A 23251-nucleotide genomic window follows, 5' to 3' on the forward strand; every position below is an offset into this window, starting at 1 on the left:
GAAGAATGTGTCCGCATTCACAGAGACATTTCAACGAGAAACAAAAGTTCTGATTAAAAAGATAGACTTAATGTCTTACCACACGTTTCAATGACCAATGCTTTATCAATCAATTCTAGGCAATCCCCCAAAATAAAACCAAACTAAATCCAACTCTCTCTCAGTTTGGAAATTGGCATGAATCAGCCAACCACTCCAAACACTCTCCATGTTCTCTCAACATCACACTATTGACTTGACCCAAAAAAGGACAAAATAAAAGACAAAATAAAATAAAGTGAGAGGCCTCTCCTCCATACTTCTCAGGTGAACAGCTGGGCTGTGGAATATTTGGCTGGGAGAGAAAAGAAGGCACAGCTGGCTTTCAAAAGGAAGCGCTCCCTGGGAGCCTGTGGGAGGTCACAGCCTGCTAGGCCGTGAAGTGCTGCTCGGCGGGAGCCGCGTGTAATGGCAGAAGGCCTGTGCCACTGTGTTCAGATGTTCCTGCGCTCCACTGGCTGTGGCTCTACCCACAGACACAGACAGCACACACAACACATACAGTCACATACAGTAACACACACACACACACAGTAACACACACACAGTAACCCACACAAATACAGTAACACACACCCAAATAAAGCAACACACACGCACGCACAGTAAAACACACACACGCACAGTAACACACACACACACAGTAAAACACACACACAGTAACACACACACACAGTAAAACACACACACACAGTAACACATTAATACACACACAAACACATACAGTAACACACACATACACACACAAAAACAGTAACACACACACAGTAACACGCACAGTAACACAAACACACCAAAACACACACACACACACAGTAACACACACACACACACACACACACACAGTAACACACACACACGCACCCAGTAACACACACACACAAAAACAGTAACACACACAAATACAGTAACACACACACACACATACAGCGACACACACACAGACACTGACACACACTAATACACACACAGTAACACACACAAACACACAGTAACACACATACAGTAACACACACACACACAGAAACTCACACACATACAGTAACACATGAGAACAAACACACAATACATATGCCTACTGAACGAGTGCAAACACACACGCGCACGCACACTCACAAGCATACACACGCACACATGCCCGCATGCACGCGCACACACATGGATGCACGCGCACACACATGGATGCACGCGCACACACATACGCACGCACACACAGAGTACACAAACCTCCCCACTCCTCTCCAAATTCTGTCTGAAGCCAGCACAGGTGCACCACTGTCTCTCTCCCCTCCACTCCATGGCAACAGGCTCCACATGATCCACAGCGCTGTTAGAAGACAATGGTGGTGGGTTTAAATGAGCTTTCCAAGGTCTGGGGTGACTTAAGTGAATTCAGGCAGGTAGGTGCCCCTCAAACTGCATCAACAGACTTTTCTCTATTCTCCATCAGCCTCCATGCAATGCCCACGGCACACGTCAAGTAATGACAAACACAAAGAAGTAGAACATGAACACTCCGACCTTCAGTCAACACAATGCGACGTATTATGCATGTATTGCACAGTTGGGCACAATTAAATAGCAGGGTTCTACACTAACAATCAATAGAACAGAATGTCCTCCTGTTAAGTCCTCTGCTATATGCATTTATCGACCAGGTGATCCCCAGGTGCCTAACGCAGGTGTGGGTTGAGGGGCATTCGGGCCATAGGTACGCAGCACATCTAACAAGGAGGACACAGTGGACATGCCCAGTGAATGGCTATGAATTGTAAGAAGAGTTTATTGTAAAGTTACCTAGGGGTAATAAATGCACTTTCTGCCTCACAGAGCTATGACCCAGGCACCAGAGGACCGGATCACTGGGGTCAAAACCCCAGCGTCAGCAGTCCTCTGACAGTGATGAATAGAAACAAAGACAGGTGTGAGTGGCAGTCAGCGGAGTGGGACTGCACCGTGGGACTGCTCCGTTTTTTCCACCGACGACACAAATCTGTTGACTGGAGCCCTCTGTGACAACCCCAATCAGTCGCTTAATATTCTCCCCAACTTCTCTCCTCTATGTCCCACAGTGACTCAGATGTCAGTGGAGAGCAACCTTTCAGGAAATAAATGATTATTGGTCGCTTATAACAAAGTCGTCATAAGGCAAGTTGACATTGCGATCCAAACAATCAAAAATCACAATTTAAAAAATGAAATATGTCACTTATTAGATCGTGAATTGGGTCTGAGGACACATGGATTCTGAATATGTCTTCTGGGACCAGTCATTTGTACAGTTTAGTTTCAAAAGTGTACTTTTTATTGTAATGTCCTCATTAAGCTGCGAGATAAAAGTAGTAACTTTTGTTTTCAGTGTTAACGAGATGTCAAAGTAATAACTGTTGTTTGTCGTGTTAAATCCTGAGTAAATATGACAATATAAGGATTATTATGTGTATTGTTATTGTAACCAGCGACTGGCCAAAGGCTATATTGTTGCGTACGGAGAAAATTAAATATTGATAAAGCTCCAGTTTTCACCCCCAGATTTCATTGTTAACAAATATGTTTTGTTTGCAAAACAATTTTGCCTTTAATAATTCATCCAAAGGGGGAGAGGCTATTATCATTCAGTGTCGGCATCCCACTGACTGTTGAAGTCAGAGATCATGTCCTTTTCACTGACAATACATGCAAACCCTGTGTCCTCTTCCATATATTATTGAAAAACATTCTGCAAGGTTGTTTTAGACATGGGCACGTGGACCGATTCATAACATGCACGGAACTGAGCCGAAGTCTGTCTCTTTGGACAATCAAGAGACGTTACGTGACAACACTAGAAAATACGTGTTTACATTCATATGCTGTTTGGGAAATGTAGCATACACTTTGCCTTTCACTGTTGCTAAATGAATGAGTAGTTATTCAATAGACATTCATTAACTGCCTGCCAGGACTAATCTTACTTTTAGATTAATAGTCTGGTACACAACATCACAATGTCAACAGTAGTGTCATTTTGATTTAGCAGCATTTATATGAACGATAAAACCAAACTGATTGATAATTCAACCGGAACAAGCTGCATTTAAAGGGTACGTGAATTTGAATACCACAAATCACACTAAAAAGATCACAATGTTCTGGAACGGGGGCTATAACATTATGTATTGGCTTCCTGTTTACCATAAATGTACCCAGGCTGCATATGTGACTCGGCTTGGGACCATGACTGTGACCCTGAAGACTGTCAATTATTCTTTATTTGTTATGGGGGGTTAAAACAAGAGCGCAAACAGGAGCCAGTTATGACCGGTTACCACATTAACCAGATGGAAAATCCAAAAACGTATCGACTATTCTGTCATCCGTTGGTAACGTTCCATTAATGGGCCCTGGAGGAGGAATGGGAGGTGAAGGTAGAGAACATTGACGGCTGTTGGTTGGATTTACTGGTAGAGAGAGCTTCTGTTGGCTGATTTACTGGTAGGGAGAGCTTCTGTTGGCTGATTTACTGGTAGGGAGAGCTTCTGTTGGCTGATTTACTGGTAGGGAGAGCTGATGTTAGGGGATTTACTGGTAGGGAGAGATGATGTTAGCTGATTTACTGGTAGGGAGAGCTGATGTTAGCTGATTTACTGGTAGGGAGAGCTGATGTTAGCTGATTTACTGGTAGGGAGAGCTGATGTTAGCTGATTCACTGGTAGGGAGAGCTGATGTTAGCTGATTTACTGGTAGGGAGAGCTGATGTTAGCTGATTTACTGGTAGGGAGAGCTGATGTTAGCTGATTCACTGGTAGGGAGAGCTGATGTTAGCTGATTCACTGGTAGGGAGAGCTGATGTTAGCTGATTTACTGGTAGGGAGAGCTGATGTTAGCTGATTTACTGGTAGGGAGAGCTGATGTTAGCTGATTTACTGGTAGGGAGAGCTGATGTTAGCTGATTTACTGGTAGGGAGAGCTGATGTTAGCTGATTTACTGGTAGGGAGAGCTGATGTTAGCTGATTTACTGGTAGGGAGAGCTGATGTTAGCTGATTCACTGGTAGGGAGAGCTGATGTTTGCTGATTTACTGGTAGGGAGAGCTGATGTTAGCTGATTTACTGGTAGGGAGAGCTGATGTTAGCTGATTTATTGGTAGGGAGAGCTGATGTTAGGGGATTTACTGGTAGGGAGAGGTGATGTTAGCTGATTTACTGGTAGGGAGAGCTGATGTTAGCTGATTTATTGGTAGGGAGAGCTGATGTTAGCTGATTCACTGGTAGGGAGAGCTGCTTACCTCGCCGCTGCCACGCTGCTTCACAGGTCAGCTGCTTTCACCGGATCCCATTAACATGCCGGTCCACCTTGTGGCATACTTTAGTGGGTGCACCGCCGCCACTGACACCGCCCATCAGAACGACTTTGCAGGCAGACACTTTTCTTTGGAACAGTGAAGGAAGAGTAGATGAGGAAGACTGGAAACAACATACAGAACAACCTCAAATGAATCAGAGAGGGAAATGCAGACAGCACATGAAAGTTCAAATGTTTCTTTTTATCTTTGGTTATCTTCAAAGTTTTCACATTTCCTAGAAGTGAAATTCCTCCAAAGAGTAAAAGGAGCCTCGTACTACTCCGACCTTCACAGCAGCATGACACACAATGACATGGTTTTGTAAGGAGGTGAAAGGTTATTGCCGCAGACTTTACACAGCTCGACTCCGAGTACACCACAAAGCCCAGTCAGTCCTGTTGCTCCCTCTCTGGCCCAAATTCACCACAGCCTGAATCACACTTCAGGGACAACCAATGGACATCATGACATAAATGTGTTTTATAGCACAGCTGCTGGGGGCAGGCTGTTTTTTTATGCTTTTTGGCCCCAACAACATGGCCACCTGCTCGGCATATAAACCCCCTCTGCCTGCCTGCCCGCCTGCCTTCATGGGCACGCTCCGCTACAAACAAAGACATACGAGGGCGGCGCAGACAGAAGCCCACTGAGACAAAATGGCCGCACGGCTGCATATGCTTCGATCCTGGGCCCCATTCAAATGGATTCCAACAACTCCTTGGCTGCAGGGTGACTAAGAAGAACCGGGGAACGGTTTTGCTAGGTTCAGGGTCTCTCCCCCATCTGCTCCTTTCCCCCTCACTTCCTCCCATAATGGGCCTGCCCTGTACGTGTCACTTCTAGACATCTCTGTTTGCCTAACCTTCAGGGATGCACCAGCGATTACATCAACCCCCACAGGAAATACCATGCTGTGGAATGTGGAACCCACCTGGGTTGTGTGAATGAGAAGAAGTAGTTACTGACATTTGGGAGCTCACCACCACAGACCAACTCCAGCACCTGCTCTTCTGGTGAATGGGTACTTGTAAGTGGAGCAGAGATGCGAAGGTCACGGCCAGGGTTTGGTAAGAGGACTTACGAAAGAGTCCTCTCTCTCGACAGAAAACATGTCTGCACACATTACGTTGTGATGGTGATAAACCTACACAGGCATGTGGGCATCTGGGTATGCAGGCATGTGCATGGGCACGTGTGGGCATTGTGCCACGGCAGGTTGGTGCATGAGCAGGGCATCCAGGAGGGTGAGGGTACAGACGTAGAAACGACAGGATGTTGTCATACATTATCTCTGTGTCACAGGGATCGGTGCTGGCAGACTATGGCACCGTCACCTGTGTGCTGACTCGCTGTGTGCATATTTACTCAAGCTGAGGTCCTACCAGGGGGTTATCACTCAGACTCAGTCCTCCTGCCATTCCTCAGCGAGTGAGTCAGACAGACACTCAATAGCTTTGTGCATAGAGAAAGCCCCAGCCTCATTCAACAGTTTGTAAGCATACTACATGTCTAGGGTCTGAGCACTAAGTTTGACAATAGACATCTGGACATGAATAAAAAGGCTACGAAAAACAATTCTACCTCAAGACACTTCACGTTGATTACTATTCCCAGAGAACGAGAAAATAAAACTTTTTTTTGTCCTTGGATAGTCACAACAAAGTCCTAGACAGGGTTTCCCAAACTCGGTCCTGGCCCCCCTCCCCCCTGGGTGCACGTTTAGTTTTTCGTCCTTGCACTACACAGCTGATTCAAATAACTAATTCATCATCAAGCTTTGGTTATTTGAATCAGATGTGTAGTGCAAGGACGAAAAACTAAACGTGCACCAAGGGGAGGACCCAGGACCGAGTTTGGGAAGCCCTGTCCTAGAGAAAGAATTTAAGCGGTGAAGTATCTGCCCATTATATTCATGCTGGGCTAAAGTGGTGCAGTATCTATCCATTATATTTATGTTTGGCTAAAGTGGTGCAGTATCTGCCCATTATATTCATGCTGGGCTAAAGTGGTGCAGTATCTGCCCATTATATTCATGCTGGGCTAAAGTGGTGCAGTATCTGAAGTGCTGAAGGGCATACACCTGGGTACACTTGCATTCTATGACTGAAAAGACATTCAAAACCAAATAAATCAATGAAAGATAAAGTTAATCTCACAGTAGACATTCTGAAAATAAGCCTCTTTTTCATGTAATGCTTAAAAAATATATATGCAAATGACATTGCATCAATATCTTAAAACAATATTATTTTGAGTATTTGGTCATTTTTTTCTTTGCTATAAGCTTAAGTTATCATGATCTCGCTCATATTTTTATGAGCTTTTTCAGTCTCTCTATCCTCTGATAGTCATACCTTTTTGGTCCATTTACATAGCAGAGCTATGAAAGCCTCTTGACTGCAGTAGTCTCTTCTTCTTCGTCTCTGCTGGCTATGCCAATGCAGGTCAGTCCTGGCTGCTAGGGGAAGTGGACAGAGGGGGAGATAAAAGCCTACTGTACTTTGCTTGCATGTTTGCTTTCTTGCACACATTGAACCTTTCAGTGCAAACTAAGTCCTGTTCTGTTTCAACTGGAGCATTATTAATGAATACGGGGTTAAGACGCTGTGGTTCCAAAATGATAACAGACCTGAATAGAATGCCTACTTCATTTTTTCAGGAATGTGTTCAAGTGTGTATGTGCATGCATGTGGGTGTGCCTTCTCCGCTGGGACTACTTCGGCTAAGGGGGGAAAACAGACTCAAACTTTGGGAAGAGCTTTAATGTACTTCGGAGTGAACCTGATCTTAAGAAAGCCTTTTTATGAAAACTGTTTTTATTCAGGCTTCCACTTCTAGAAGGGCACTTACTCAATTACCAAGCTTTATCCCTCCCTCCATCCACCCCATTTTCCATATTCTTGGGCCTGCATCCCGGCTGCTTGTACATCGCCACAGGCTAAGAGCATGGGCCGCTTAGTGGAGCAACGTTGGGCAAATTCAGTGTGTTTTTGGGAGCTTTCTACATGGATATTCAAACATTTCAATCAGTAAGCATAACCAGATGCAACAAACTGAACACTGATATTTTGGGGACTACCCTATTCCAGCAATAATGTATGGACAAAAAACACACTACACAAGGGAGTATTCAACTCTTACCCTACGAGGTCCAGAGCCTGCTGGTTTTCTGACCTACCTGATCATTAATTGCACACCTGGTGTCCCAGGTCTAATTCAGTTCCTGATGCAGTGGAACTGGCTTCAAGGTCCAGAGTTGAGTTTGACGGTAATATACTATACAATACATACTATACACACTACACTATAAATTCTATAATATCCAGACTATATTATACATACTATCCCATACAATACTATACATACGATGCTATAATACTATACACACTGTACTATACATACTAATTATACTATACTATACATACTACACTATAATATACTATACATACTATAAAAACTATACTATACACACTATACTATATTATACATAATATACTGTAAATACAAATTATACATACTATACTAAAATATACCATTCATAATATAATATACAAACAATAGTATACGTACTACTGTATATACACTATACAAACATTTCTGAAGGAGTGCCACGCCTAGGTCTGGCAAGTGCATATTTTCTAATTCCTTGTTTGAATTAACTATACATATACACATATACATATTCACACATACAACAAACAAGGTACATTCTTACATTTTATATATATCACTCTTCCTTCCTTCGTCCCTCCTTCCCCGGCAACTGACACAGTACTTTGGGGCCGATTCAGATGTAGGAATTTATGCCTTTCCTATAAAATTCTCAGTGTTTGATATTCAGACTTAACTTATTCAGTTGAGTAACGTGCTCTACAGGTGTGGCTACCTTGCACGCTTTGAATAAATGTAATTCAACCGCTGAAAACCCTCCCATTTACTGGCCAACAGATTTTCTCATGGAGTTTTCATTCAATAGGGTTTTCAGTACATTTATCTTAAGCCATCCCTTTAAATACGCTGTACCTTTTAGTTAGAATTTTGTCGACAGACTCACTAGAATATATCTAAATTGCCACATTCAGTTCTTCAACACATGGTAATTATAATAATGGAGCTGTGAGTTTCTTGTTGTTTACGCAAGTAAACAAGAACAATACCAACTAGTGAGAAAACTTAAGGGAGTAATATATAAAGGGGAGGAAATGAAGTCCAGGTGTGAATCATAATGATTAACAGGTGCGCGTAATGATGGGTGCCAGGTGTGCGTAATGATGTGGGAGGATCCTGGTAGAGAGCCAGACGCGGTCCCCAGGTTGGAACACAGGGGTCTCACTGCAGTGGCGTTACTTCTGACGATGGACGGTGGCCGGAACCACTTATCTAGTGCAGGAGCCGCGGTCTGGCCCGGGGTCCATGGGGCCAGGGCCAGCTGTAAACCCAAAGCACACTGGGAGGGGGTCAACCTAGTGGAGGAGTGACGTAGGGAGTTCTGGGCGTACTCTGCCCAGGGAAGGAATCGTTCCCACTCCCCCTGCCGATCCTGACAGTGACTCCTCAGGAACCTCCCCAGCTCCTAGTTCATCCTTTCCACCTGCCCGTTGGACTAAGGTCGATACCGGGAAGTGAGGCTGACCATGATCCCGAGCTCATGGGCTCTCATGAAGTGTTTGATTCGATTTTCAAATACATTTGCATTAATGTCAGAGTGATTTGTCGGACAATAGAAGGCATAGAACCAGGCAGTTAGTAAGTTTGGTAGGCTACTAATGATCATCAGTGGCATCAGAGCTTGAAAAAACATAGTAACCGATCACATGGAAATTGACTGCGGTCATAACTCGTGACCACCAGTGTGGCGGTAATACGGTCACCGTAACATCCCTAGTTTATACTGGTAATGGTCAATATTCAACATGATAGAAATAGGAAACAGAGCAAGTCAGGGTAGCCAATAAATAATACATTTGAGAGTACCCATCTCTTAAAGTTAAAAGGCTATACAAGTTATATTCTGCATAATGGTAAGGCATTTTATTAACATTATGGTGGGAAATTTGATAGGTTGATATGCTTCAGTTTGCTGCCATATGACTGGTTTCACATTTGTCTCCAGTGATTACAAGGTAAAATAGATCTTAAACAAGTGTCATTTATATTTACAATTCCCTTATCCAAACAGATTAGTAATTTACCTAGCTTTTATCAATAGTTCTTATCAAGATGTAAATTACAGTGCATGGAGAATTATGTTATTTATATCGGAAGTAAATGCTATTTCCACTTTGATCCGGTAGGTTCACTATACCTTATTCATGGTTTCCTCGCACGTAAAGGTGGTGGCATTATGACGGAATTAAGTCAAGGTCAGAATACGGCATATCTGTAGACACACCTCCACCACACCTTCATTTATTCGACCTCCACCCCAAACAAATAGCAGGTGAATAGCATGCTATTCTCATGCTTAAATTCAAGGTCTGAATACGCATGAAAAGAAAAGTGCTTAAAAAAGGTCGGCATTCCCCCTTTGAGCAAAGACCCAAGTTTGCCAGATAAAAGTGCTCTCTCCCTTCAGTCCTGTTATACACCGCACATCCCAAAAAAGATGTGCTACCTCTTTCCTCTCTATTGGAGCAGCTCCCATTTCCTCTTGAAGGGTCACTGACTGTCTGCCTAATGGAATTTCTGACAAAAGAGGAGTCTGCCTCAGTGATTTAAAGATGGATGCCAGGGAGGAAGGGAAGGAAAGAGGGAGATGGGTTAGAATGGAAGGTGTGTGTAGATGGTATATGTTGCTGGTGGCACTTTACTATGAGCCCGTCCTCCCCAATTAATGTATGCAACTGAATAAATGGAATGGTATCAAATGCATCAAACACATGGTTTACATGTGTTTTATAACATTCCATTCCAGCCATTATTATGAGCCTTCCTCCCCTCACCAGCCTCCTATGGTGGATGGGAGATATAGAAAGATGGGTGCCTAGGAGGAAGGCAGGACTGGAGGGAGTTGGAGAGGAGCGACTGGGGTGTGTGGATAGGAGACATGAACATATCCTGACAGGCCTATCCTGTGACAACCCCTCCCAGCTGGCAAGAGACAACTCTTCTTGGATCTGGTTTCTGGTTGGGTGTGGTTTGGGGGAGATAGAGATATTGAGGGATAGGGGAGTTGGGGGATAGACAGGACCATGTTGGGAGCTGCAGTGAGCTCCACAGCCCCAGGGCAGACAGGAGAAAAGAGGCCAGCTCACTGCCCGTTTGCTAGGGAGGGGAGAGGAGGAGAGACACTATGCCAGGAAGACAGACCCACATCCAGTGTCATGAGCAGCCTCAGCAGTCTGGAGAGGAGATAGACATCTTGGCACTTCAGTGATCTAAAGGTCTATGATGAAGGAGGAAACACAAACAACCCCTGGTCGGTCCCTAAATCTGATATGGTACCTAGAAAAATGTATCATTTTTTCCGAACTAGTGCCAAAGGTAGATTCTGGACATTGCCATAGACATACAAATGAAAGCAAGAGATTTGGTTCCATACACTGGTACCAGAACAGGAGAACCCTCGAAAACCATAACATGTGTAACATCATTGCACTGCTATTACATTACAGTGTTGGCTGGCGATAATGAATCAAAATCAAATGAAATGTTATTGGTCACATACACATATTTACCAGATGTTATTGTGGGTGTAGCAGAATGCCACTGGTTCAACATCATATTGGGTTTAACAGGCTGATTAAATTCACTGCAGGTTTCATTTCTGCATGTCTTTGTGATGGCCATCCGATGATCAGTGGGCTGTTGTTAAAGCGCACACCTGGAGGACGATAGATATATACATTTAGATTCTGTCTCAGAGACACTTGCTGACACACATGCGTGCAGCTCAACAAAAGGTGGCCTCCAACTCCAAGACAGAATTAGCTAAGGTAAGTAGGGAGTCTTCGTCTCTCCATCCACACACCTTAATATTCCTGTTAGTTATTTTTTATTTTAACACAACGTAATTATGTTGTACTCTCCTGACAGCTGATCTGTCAGCACGTGCATTAGGAACACTGGTGCATTTATTAGGGTGCGAGAGAGAGCGGTAGACAGGGAGAGAGCGTAAGAAAGAGAGAGAGATGGAATGGGAGGAGAGGAGAGCATGTGTGTGGGCAGACCCTGACAGGGCTAGTTTACGTGGTGTGTAAAAATAATAAAATCTCATTCCGTATACTGCACTTCCAAGGTTTTTACCTGTACAGGGCAACCCCTGCCTCATCCTAGTTAGAGACTATCCCTCACCTTCATAAGTGGTACAATCACACAAGTCAAACGCAGAGAGAGGAGCATAATCTTTCTGAATCACCCTGAAAAGTTATTCAGACAAAAACAGACCACCTTGGCTGTTGTTGCTGTCATCATCATACAAAGCTATAAGATCAGCTGTAAACGTTTGTTACATTCTACATTACATTCAGGGAAACTTAAATCAGTTTTATCTCATTTCTATCAGCATGTTAAATGTGCAACCACATTAAGGGGTAGAAAAATTCTAGACCACCTTTACTCCAAACACACAGACAAATGTACAAAGCTCTCCCTCGCTCTCCATTTAGCAATCACACCATAATTCTATCCTCCTGATTCCTCCTTACAAGCTGAAGCAGATGCCAAACTACAAGACTGTTTTGCTAGCACAGACTGGAATATGTTCTGGGATTCTTCCGATGGCATTGAGGAATACACCACATCAGTCACTGGCTTGATCAATACGTGAATGTGACCGTATGTACATACCCCAACCAGAAGCCATGGATTACAGGCAACATTCACACTGAGCTAAAGGGTAGAGCTGCCGCTTTCAAGGAACGGGACTCTAACCCGGAAGCTTATAAGAAATCCCGCTATGCCCTCCAACGAATCATCAAACAGGCAAAGCGACAATACAGGACTAAGATTGAATCGTACTACACCGGCTCCGACGCTCGTCGGCTGTGGCAAGGCTTCCAAACTATTAAAGACAAATGGAAGCACAGCCGAAAGCTGTCCAGTGACATGAGCCTACCAGACGAGCTAAATAACTTCTATGCTCACTTCGAGGCAAGTAACACTGAAACATACATGAGAGCATCAGCTGTTCCAGAAGACTGTGTGATCACACTCTCCGCAGCCGATGTGAGTAAGACCTTTAAACAGGTCAACATTCACAAGGCCGCAGGGCCAGACGGATTACCAGGACGTGTACTGTGAGCATGCGCTGACCAACTGGCAAGAGTTTTCACTGACATTTTCAACCTCTCCCTGTTCGAGTATGCAACACCAACATGTTTTTAAGCAGACCACCATAGTCCCTGTACCCAAGAACAGTAAGGTAATCTGCCTAAATGACTACCGACCCGTAGCACTCACATCTGTATCCATGAAGTGCTTTGATAGACTAGTCATGGGTCACATCAACACCATTATTCCAGAAATCCTAGACCCACTCCAATCTGGATATCGTACCAACACATACACAGATGATGCAATCTATATTGCACTCCACACTGCCCTTTCACACCTGGACAAAAGGAACACCTATGTGAGAATGCTATTCATTGACTACAGCTCAGCGTTCAACACCATAGTGCCCTCAAAGCTCATCACTAAGCTAAGGACCCTGGGACTAAACACCTCCCTCTGCAACTGGATCCTGGACTTCCTGACGGGCCACCCCAACGTGGTAAGGGAAGGTAACAACTCATCCGCTATGCTGATCCTCAACACGGGGGCCCCTCAGGGGTGCGTGCTCAGTCCCCTCCTGTACTCCCTGTTCACTTATGATTGCACGGCCAGGCACGACACCAACACCATAATTAAGTTTGCTGATGACACAACAGTGTTAGGTCTGATCACCGACAATGATGAGACAGCCTATAGGGAGGAGGTCAGAGACCTGACCATAAGGTGCAAGGACACAACCTCTCCCTCAATGTGACCAAGACAAAGGAGATGATTGTGGACAACAGGAAAGTAGTACCGCACGGCAAGTAGTACCGCATGGCAAGTAGTACCGGAGCGCCAAGTCTAGGTCCAAGAGGCTTCTAAACAACTTCTACCCCCAAGCCATAAGACTCCTGAACAGCTAAACAAATGGCTACCCAGACTATTTACATCCCCCCCTCTTTTACGCTGCTGCTACTCTGTTATTATCTATGCATAGTCACTTTAGTAACTCTACCTACATGTACATATTACCTCAATCCCGGTGCCCCCGCACATTGACTCTATACCGGTACCCACTGTATATAGCCTCACTATTGTTATTTACTGCTGCTCTTTAATTATTTTTTGTTCTTATCTCTTACTTTTTTTGTGGAGTATTTTCTTAAAACTGCATTGTTGGTTAAGGGCTTGTAAGTAAGCATTTCACTGTAAGGTGTATAACCTGCTGTATTCGGCACATGTGACAAAAACAATTTGATTAGATTTTAAATAATAAAGAACAGCAGAATGAGGGTAGAGTGAGTGCATAGTCATGGTCTGCCCCAAAGCTAGTAGCAGTAGGTAGTTGATGTGTAAAAACAAAGTTCCTTGCTAACTGAGTAAAGTTCCTCACACTCAAACCATATTAAGAAAAACAGTGTACTACATTCTAAGAATGTGGTCTGGTCTGTTGCTTATAGTTCCAGACGACTACAAATGAACCTCCAAGAATCAACAATCAACATAATTTGGTTTGTGTTCTGCCGCCGTATATCTCTAACTGGAGATCACAGCTTGTCTGGAGCTAAGCCTCCATCTGTCCCCCTGCTCCTCCAGACAGTCTCCACACTCCTCCAGCAGACTGTCTCCAGCAGACAGTCTCCACCCTCCTCCAGCAGACAGTCTCCAGCAGACAGTCTCCACACTCCTCCAGCAGACTGTCTCCAGCAGACAGTCTCCACACTCCTCCAGCAGACTGTCTCCAGCAGACAGTCTCCACACTCCTCCAGCAGACAGTCTCCAGCAGACAGTCTCCACAATCCTCCAGAAGACTGTCTCCACACTCCTCTAGAAGACTGTCTCCACACTCCTCCAGCAGATTGAGATGGAAATAAAAATGATCACTGAGTGCTTTAAGAAGAATGAAATGCCCACTACGTTCTTCAGTGTGTTTAAGCCTCTGAGTGTGTGTGTGTGTGTTTGAGCCTCTGAGTGTGTGTGTATGAGTGTGAGATAGAGAGAAGACCCTTGTGGCCAGGAGTCACGTTTTGATGTCAGCCCCTCATATGATGATGTCACGTCTGTGCGCAGGGAGTGAACACGCCATTGGAGTGTCACGGGTAGAAGGGGGGAGGAGGGGAATGGGGAGTAACACTAAGAGGCTAGGACAGGAACAGCTCTCCCCCCATCCATTTAAGAGGCACTCCAGGGACAGAAAGAGATGAGATGAGGATCACATACACACACCCACACACTATCCTTCTGTACCTAGTTTAAAGACCTTCCGTGTGTCTTGTCAAAGTACAACAAAATGTTACTTGCTAACAAAAACTGAAATATAACATTCCGTTTTCTTACAAGTAAAATATCCACTCTTCTAAATCTTCACCACAAAATAAGTAGGCTAACAATGCCATGTGTACTTCTGAGGCAAACAGCAGCAACAATATTGACAACCCGCAAAAAAAAAAAAATCAAACTTACTTCAATGCAAGGAAATCATGGCATTTTTCAGTGTCTGAAGATAAATATTTTCCTTATTCCTGTGCCAACTTCATGGGTTGATGGTCATTTCCCTAAGCTACAGTTAGACCTGACAGTGTTGTCTTCTTGCCTTTGACACAGTACAAGATGAAGGACTGGAGTGTGAAGCTCCAAATATGTTGCCTTTCTAGGCAGTCTCATTTATCACGCACTAACACCGCTAGCACTCAGCAGTCCCTGTCCATAAATCAGCCAGGTACAGGTATCACCTGCTCTGTCATCGAAGGGAGACCGCTATGGAAGAAAGTGAGGAAAGCTGTACTTTACTTACATGCTGTAAGTAAAGTACAGCTTTCCTCACTTTCTTCCATAGCGGTCTCCCTTCGATGACAGAGCAGGTGATACCTGTACCTGGCTGATTGACAGTAGGTATAATGCATTATGAAGAAGCTATAATGCATTGCAAGACTTGTCATCATCAGGTTCAGGTATCATCTGCTCTGCCATAGCAAGGCTATAATGCATTATGAAGCCGTTATAACGTTTAATCTCAGAATGATTCTCACAAGAACAAAAACATTTTAAAGTAACTTCCCAGTGTTTCCAGATTTCTATGAAATATGACCTATAATTAATTACAATATTAGTGAAATAGTTTTCCTTCCAAAAAAAGGTAATTAAGCATGTTAAAAAGCTTTTAACATGCTTTTCTGTGGGTGAAATCCAACAACAGAATGGTGTGGGCGCATACCGGTCCTTAAAAATATGAATGTGAATAAACCACAGATTTGCCAGCTCATCCTCTTCAGGCAATGACATCATCATTTATGAGGAAATAGCAAGTATTTTTGAAACAATTTTTGAAACTGAGATTCAAGTTTGAGGTGTTTTTTTAAAAGTGTTTTTTTCTACAATTTATGCTTTGGCCCCAAATATGTGTGTAGGATGGGTAAACACTATTATTTTTATTTTTAATTTATTTTTAATTTTTGAAAGAGATTTTCAATGGACAGTTACTTTAAGTTAGAGGGAAATTAACAGTCTCATAATAAATCATTATACAAGTCAGCTGAAGGGTTACCCAAATTAAATGAACACTTGGTAAAAATAACACTTAGTTAAGTGTTACCAAAATTACAGGTGATACTCTGTGAATAGATCAGGAAAATAGACATTTAAACAGGGGTTGGTAAAAATCACAGTTTGTACTTATACTAATAAACTAGGCACCAGTCAATGATAAAGATGACATCTTTCATAAATCAGTTTATATAACAAAGTGGTTATTATTTTGTGTCATATTCCATTACATACTTTAGTCAGGAACAGTGTGCATAACCATTAAAATGTTTCTTCCTTATGGATAAAAATAAACGTAAAGATGCTACGAATATATTTGTCAAGCCAATAAAAACCTAGTCAATGTGAAAGTCGAGGGCAGGCAGGGCCATGGTATCATACATCACGGCAACATTGTTACTTTATATTTTCTTTATTCATCATGTCATCATTTTACAAATTACAATATGAAGGACTAACAAAATGTATTTATTTATGTGGCAGCATTGAACAATTTGGAAGTAATTCACTCGCTTTCTGTGGCAAGGCAGCACTCATGAAATTCAAATCAAACCATTCCGTAGCTTAGCAGAATAATAGAAAGTTAAAGTGCACCATCAACGAGTGTGAACGTTGATCCAAACATTCGCTCTCTTCCTGATTGAGCTAGTAATCAATTGACACCAAATGAATGGCACCTAATAGTTTCACAAGTCTCTGTCTCCTCAATGACTTGCGCAATTCTGACTTTCCTAACAATAATTTAACTTTCATGTCAATAAGAGACGTATTAGTTAAGCATGTACTTAATATGGAAACCGTAGTGCAGATCTCAAGTAAGAATACCAAAAATACAGGGTGAGCATGAGATGGTTTGGCCCAGTCAGAGGGAGATGGTTTGGCCCAGTCAGAGGGAGATGGTTTGGCCCAGTCAGAGGGGATGGTTTGGCCCAGTCAGAGGGAGATGGTTTGGCCCAGTCAGGGGGATATGGTTTGGCCCAGTCAGAGGGAGATGGTTTGGCCCAGTCAGGGGGAGATGGTTTGGCCCAGTCAGAGGGAGATGGTTTGGCCCAGTCAGAGGGAGATGGTTTGGCCCAGTCAGAGGGAGATGGTTTGGCCCAGTCAGAGGGAGATGGTTTGGCCCAGTCAGAGGGAGATGGTTTGGCCCAGTCAGAGGGAGATGGTTTGGCCCAGTCAGGGGATCCTTTAATACCACTGGTGGTTCAGTCTCTTTACAGGTTACTGTTGCCACCTGCAACACTGTTGCTACTCTCTATGCATACACAGCACACATTTATCACCTTACAGCACAAGGGAAATAGCTTGGTCCCAGATCTGTTTGTGCTGCTTAGCTGAGAGTTGGCTATTCAGCACTAACAGATCTGGGACCAGGCTACAGGGGAAAATACAATAATCACAAATGGGGAAAGTAGCTTTAGTCTCTGATTTCATTGTACCAGTAAATCAAGAATGAGATATCCATCTTCAATTTCAAATCAAATACAGTCAAACTATGATATATTAATTTCCAAAATGCATAAAATGACATTCTAGTATGTGTTATCACAATTTTCAATTTTTGGACTTCCTGCAGTCAAATTACCTAGTGGCCTCATGGGTGGAATGTTATAAATATTATTCATAATTTATTCATAATTAATAAGTCTTTATTTTTTTCATGCCAAAAACTCGGTGTTTCTATTCCAGCGTTTTTAATTTATTTATTTAATATTTCCGTTTTCTGTGATGTATATAAAGTTAATATTAGGATGCAGATTCAAAATGTTATACAACTCTATATCTGATTTGGAACAGGTGTATACTATTGTTTCAAAGTAGTATTACTTTAAAACTACCAAGAAACACTCTGCATGACCCTGAATTAGCCCACTGCAGTAAAAGGTAAATGTAACTATGGACTTGTTTTAAGAGTTGGCTACCAGAGAAAAATCAAGATTTCATTCTGTACAAGCTGAACTATAATTTCACTTGAATAGGAAATATATTTTTTCATTTTGTTAAATACAAAAACAATACAACAAAACTGAGTATTCAGTCACCATTCTGTAACAGTTGTTCATGTTTTGGATACAAACTTGGCATGTAAAAAACAGAAACAGAAGCATTGCACTTAACGCAGACTCACAAGTAACTTATGGAATTGGGGTTACAAATGAAACACCTTGGGTGTGGGCTCACAACACATCGAGTGTTAAGAAAATAGTGTGTTTCTTACTGTGTAATGATGAAACAGAATACAAAGGGAGATTTGTTACTAGAAAAAGAAAATCAGTGCCTTTGGCAGTGCTGGATTTTCCACAGTGGGGATCTCTAGTGTATATGAAGCCAAAGCTACGGCAAATACAGTCCTTCATGAACACGGTACCCTTTCTGTTTCTCTGTCTGCATCCCAAATGGTATCCTATTCCCTATTCCAATGTAGTGCACTACTTTTGACCAGGGCCCATAGGGCTCCAGTCAAAAGTAGTACACTATGTAGGGAACAGTGTGCCTCTGTGTAACTTACCACCCCAATCTTACATATTAACTGAATAGGACTCATCACATTTCATGAATATGTACACTTCTCCCAGGCAACTCTCATGAACATTGCACCGTATGAATATATGAAATTGATGAAACTTGGGCCTGTGAGGCTTCTAAGACGAGGGTTGCAACAAACCGACTCATCAGGCACCTCGTTGGGAGACTGTTAAAACAGCAAATCTTCATCTATTCAGTCATAAGTCAAGCACAGCCACTGCTTTCCTCACAAGCTTCTGTTCCGATCACTGGGAAAGGCATGATTTTCTGCACACAGTTTTGCCAGCAGTGATATGGCATAATTGAGACATCACGTTATGGCGAGCATTTACTCACGCCATAAGCAGTAGGTCAAGGGAGGGTGTGTGGAAGCTTCCCTTACTAAGACAGCCACCATGTTGTCAGCATAGACCCTCAATGTATTCCACTGGGTACGGTTTCCTTGTGGGGGAAAGCGACCATTTCTCTCGCATCTGCTTACTGCTCAGACATGGAAGGGACAAGCATGCTCTAGGCACACTCTGTGAATATGGAATTAATCCGTGCAACAAAAAAAAAAGAAGGAAAAGAGGGGGAAAAAAATCTCAAATGGCTCCTAATGTGAGCACATTGCTCAGAGCTTTATTTTCCTTGCGGTCGACTGAATGCTCAAACTAGCCTTTATGCATTCTATTTCTTTCCCTTTCATATGACCATTTTGTTTCGTATGACATCTTGTCAAATGAGTGTGAAGTCCGGGCAGGTTATGCTGCGATTAGGAAACTGCTAGTAACGGGAAAGCTCTTAGCACTGACATCAAGAAACACGGCCTTTCATAACACAGCCACAAAAAACATGGGAAAGAAATATGAACACAATAAAAACGATTTGAAAGGGTTTCACAATTTCAATAGAATGTTAGCCCCCCTCCTGAGAACCCATGCATGTCTTTCCCTCCCTGACAAGCTAAAGGCTTAGCATGCTAAAACCACTAAGACATTTAGAAGTTTAACTGGAGAAGACAGGCTAATGTTTTAGCATGCTAAAGCTAGTTAGCTATTCAGGAGCTCGACTGGCTCGTGTAGTCTCCTGCTCAATGAAAGCGTTTGTCACTAGTTACCACGGTCACAAAATAATTCCCCCCCCCCCATATTTTTTTTTATTTTTTTTTTTACAAATTCTCATCTTAAAAAGTGATTTTATACCTTAAAATTGTTCCTTTTATACCTAACTTTAACCACACTGCTAACCTTAAGCATAAACCTAATCCTAACCTTAAATTAAGACCAAGAAGCACATTTTTTGCCCCATGTATTTTTACGATTGCCAATTTTGACTTTGTGCTTGTGCTATCTAGTGGAAACCAGCCTTTTGCTGAGGCATACTGTACAGTACCTTCAGAAAGTTTTGTTGTGTTACATTTTGTTGTGTTACAGCCGGAATTTAAAATGGACAACGTTGAGATTTTCTGTCACTTGCCTACACACAACACCCCATAGTGTCAAAGTGAAATTATGTTTTTAGAAATGTTTACAAATTCATAAAAAATGTAAAGCTGAAATGTCTTGAGTCAATAAGTATTCAACCCCTTTGTTACGGCAAGCCTAAATAAGTTCAGGTGTAAAAATGTGCTTAGCAAGTCACATAATAAGTTGCATTGACTCACTTGGTGTGCAATAATAGTGTTTAACATGGTTTTTGAATAACTACTTCATCTCTGTTCCTCACACATACAATCTGTAAGGTCCTTCAGACGAGCAGTGAATTTCAAACACAGATTCAAAGATGGGATGTCTTCCAATGCCTCGCAAAGAAGGGCACCTATTGGTAGATGGGTAAAAAAAACTCAGTTCCTAACTCAGTTGCCAGAGAGGAAGGAAATCGCTGAGGGATTTCACCATGAGGCCAATGGTGACTTTAAAACTGTTCCAGTTTAATAGCTGTGATAGGAGAAAACTGAGGATGGATCAACAACACTGTAGTTACGCCACAATACTAACCTAAATGACAGAGTGAAAAGAAGAAAGCCTGTACAGAATAAAAATATTCCAAAGCATGCATCCTGTTTGCAATAAGGCACTAAATTAGAACTGCAACAAAATATGGCAAAGAAATTAACTTTATGTCCTGAATAGAAAGCATTATGTTTGTGGCAAATCCAACACAACACATCACTGTGTATCACTCTTCATATTTTCAAGCATGGTGGTGGCTGCATCATGTTATGCCTATGCTTGTCATTGGCAAGGACTAGGGCAGGGTTTCCCAAACCTGGTCCTCCAGTACCCCCAACAGTACACATTTTATTGTAACCCTGGACAAGCACACCTGATTCAACTTGTCAACTGTACTGATTATTGTATTTTTTTAATTTAAATTGAAAACATGGCTCAAATCAATCCAAACCTCTACACATGAGTTATCTGTGCTCAGTTATCTGAGTGGCCTAGTTACAGTTTTGACTTAAATCAGCTTGAAAATGTATGGCAAGACTTGAAAATGGCTGTCTAGCAATGATCAACAACCAACATGACAGAGATAAATAATTATTTTGAGAATGACGTGCAAATATTGTACAATCCAGGTGTGCAAAGCTCTTAGAGACTTACCCAGAAAGACTCAGTTGTAATCGATGCCAAAGGTGTAACATGTATTGACTCAGGGGTGTGAATACTTATGTAAATTAGATATCTGTTTTTCATTTTCAATACATGTGCAAAAATATCTAAAAAAAAACATGTTTAGTACACTAAGGAATTTGACATCTCTGGGAGAAAAACAATGAATATGATGCTTTCTCTACCACAACATATGGAGAATTCAGTCATATACTCTAAAGATCACTGATGCATATTTACAGTTCTGTATCCTTGTTGTGAGACATATTATGCATAATATTATCGGATTCATTCGGGGGAAAATAATCTTTCACAAATAAAGGGGTTCACACCAATTAACTGTTAACGCCACAGTTGAATAAAAGCGGAATAGAGAAAGAAAGCTTTCTTAGATGTGGTTAGTCAGAATGCACTAGAGGTCAGTCCTCACTGGAGAGATGTCTGTTCTCTAGTTACATCCCTACTCATCCAATCGGAAGTACATGACCAGAGATGAGAGGACAGGTGTGGCAGTTTTTAGGAGGGTTGGGTTGTCTGACAGATATAGTGAAGTTCTGTGAGCCTATATGACAATTTGAGCAACCAAGTACAGTTTTTTTTCTCCCCAAAACAACCAAAGCTTTACAGTCATGTACAGGCAAAGCCATGACAAAGTAGATAATAAATATGTAAGGCAGTCAGACCAACAGTATGACTATTGAATATCCTGTGTGATGATGTCCTGTTCTTGTTTTCTCAGTTACTCTTAGGTTCTTTAGGGGCCTTTTGTTTTCTTCAAGACCTGGCAGTGTGTGTGTGTGTGTGTGTGTGTGTGTGTGCCACGCAGCTGAGGTCCATCCCTCCTACTAGACGTCCTCAGATTCTCCTCGCAGGCCTCTTTGGCACTTATCTAACGTCTTCTGGTAGGCGCGGGCCATCATCGAGCCTGGGGGTTTCCATTGTGGCGCGACCGAGACCTTTCCAGGACCGCGCGGCGGGTGTCTGAAGAGAGAGAGACAGAAAATAAGAAAGAGGGAGATGGAGAGCGAGAGAGGGAAAAAAAGAGAACAGGAAAGTGTTGTTAGAGTCATAGTAACACAAAGAGGGTGTGAGGGGTAGGAGAGGAGGAGGGAGAGAAACATCAATAACAGAACCCAAGCTGATTAAGAAGACAGCAGCACGGTGGAGGGGAAGAGACAAGAGGGGCCTGGAGTGGCGGTGCTTGCGTCTAGTGTCATAGTAACTGCCAAGGAAGAGCACAAACACAGCACACAACACACAGTGTGAGCGAGTGAGCAGGGGAGAGAGAGAGAGAGACAGAGTGCGAGTGAACAGGGGAGATGAGGAGATCAGAATTACCATAATTAGGCAGATAGCCGCTAATTATCAAAATCCAGAAAAGAGCTGTTCAATTCTACAACCACCTAAAAGGAAGCAATTCCAAAACCTTCCATAACAAAGCAATTCCCTACAGAGAGATGAACCTGGAGAAGAGTCCCCTAAGCAAGCTGACCCCGAGGCTCTCTAGAATAAACAGACCCCACAGAGGCCCAGGACAGCAACACAATAAGACCCAACCAAATCATGAGATAACAAAAAGATAATTACTTGACATTGGAAAGAATTACCAAAAAAACTGAGCAAACTAGAATGCTATTTCACCCTAAACAGAGAGTACACAGTGGCAGAATACCTGACCACTATGACTGACCCAGTCAATTAAGGAAAGTTTTGACTATGTACAGACTGAGCATAGCCTTGCTATTAAGAGAGGCCGCCGTAGGCAGACCTGGCTCTCAAGAGAAGACAGGCTATCTGCAAAGTACCCACAAAATGAGGTGGAAACTGTGCTGTACTTCCTAACCCCCTGCCAAATGTATGACCATATTAGATACACATATTTCCCTCAGATTAAACAGAGGCACAAATAATTAAAAAACTAATCCAATTTTGATACACTCCCATATATTTGGGGTGAAATACCACAGTGTGCCATCACAGAAGCATTATTTGTGACCTGTTGTCACAAGAAAAGGGCAACCAGAGAAGA

At 42.6% G+C, this 23251-nt stretch overlaps 1 protein-coding gene across 13 annotated transcripts in view; it reads right to left on the minus strand.

Annotated features, from left to right (window-relative positions):
- Nucleotides 1-16498: 16498 nt before the first annotated feature.
- The window catches only part of diaph2 (diaphanous related formin 2), a 705396-nt gene continuing 698643 nt past the window's right edge, over nt 16499-23251 (minus strand). For 8 of the 13 annotated variants that reach the window (XM_090198582.1, XM_090198579.1, XM_036943141.2 and 5 more), the window contains one exon: nt 20517-22203. In XM_090198582.1, the coding sequence (XP_090054708.1) occupies nt 22139-22203 (65 nt within the window). In that variant the 3' untranslated portion in view covers nt 20517-22138. Of the gene's footprint in view, nt 22204-23251 lie in introns of all 13 variants that reach the window. The other 5 variants (XM_090198585.1, XM_090198584.1, XM_090198577.1 and 2 more) reach the window with 2 other exon arrangements.

Source organism: Oncorhynchus mykiss, chromosome 14 (assembly GCF_057628025.1).
Source record: "Oncorhynchus mykiss isolate SJ-2025 chromosome 14, ASM5762802v1, whole genome shotgun sequence".
NCBI classification, from domain to species: Eukaryota; Metazoa; Chordata; class Actinopteri; order Salmoniformes; family Salmonidae; genus Oncorhynchus; species Oncorhynchus mykiss.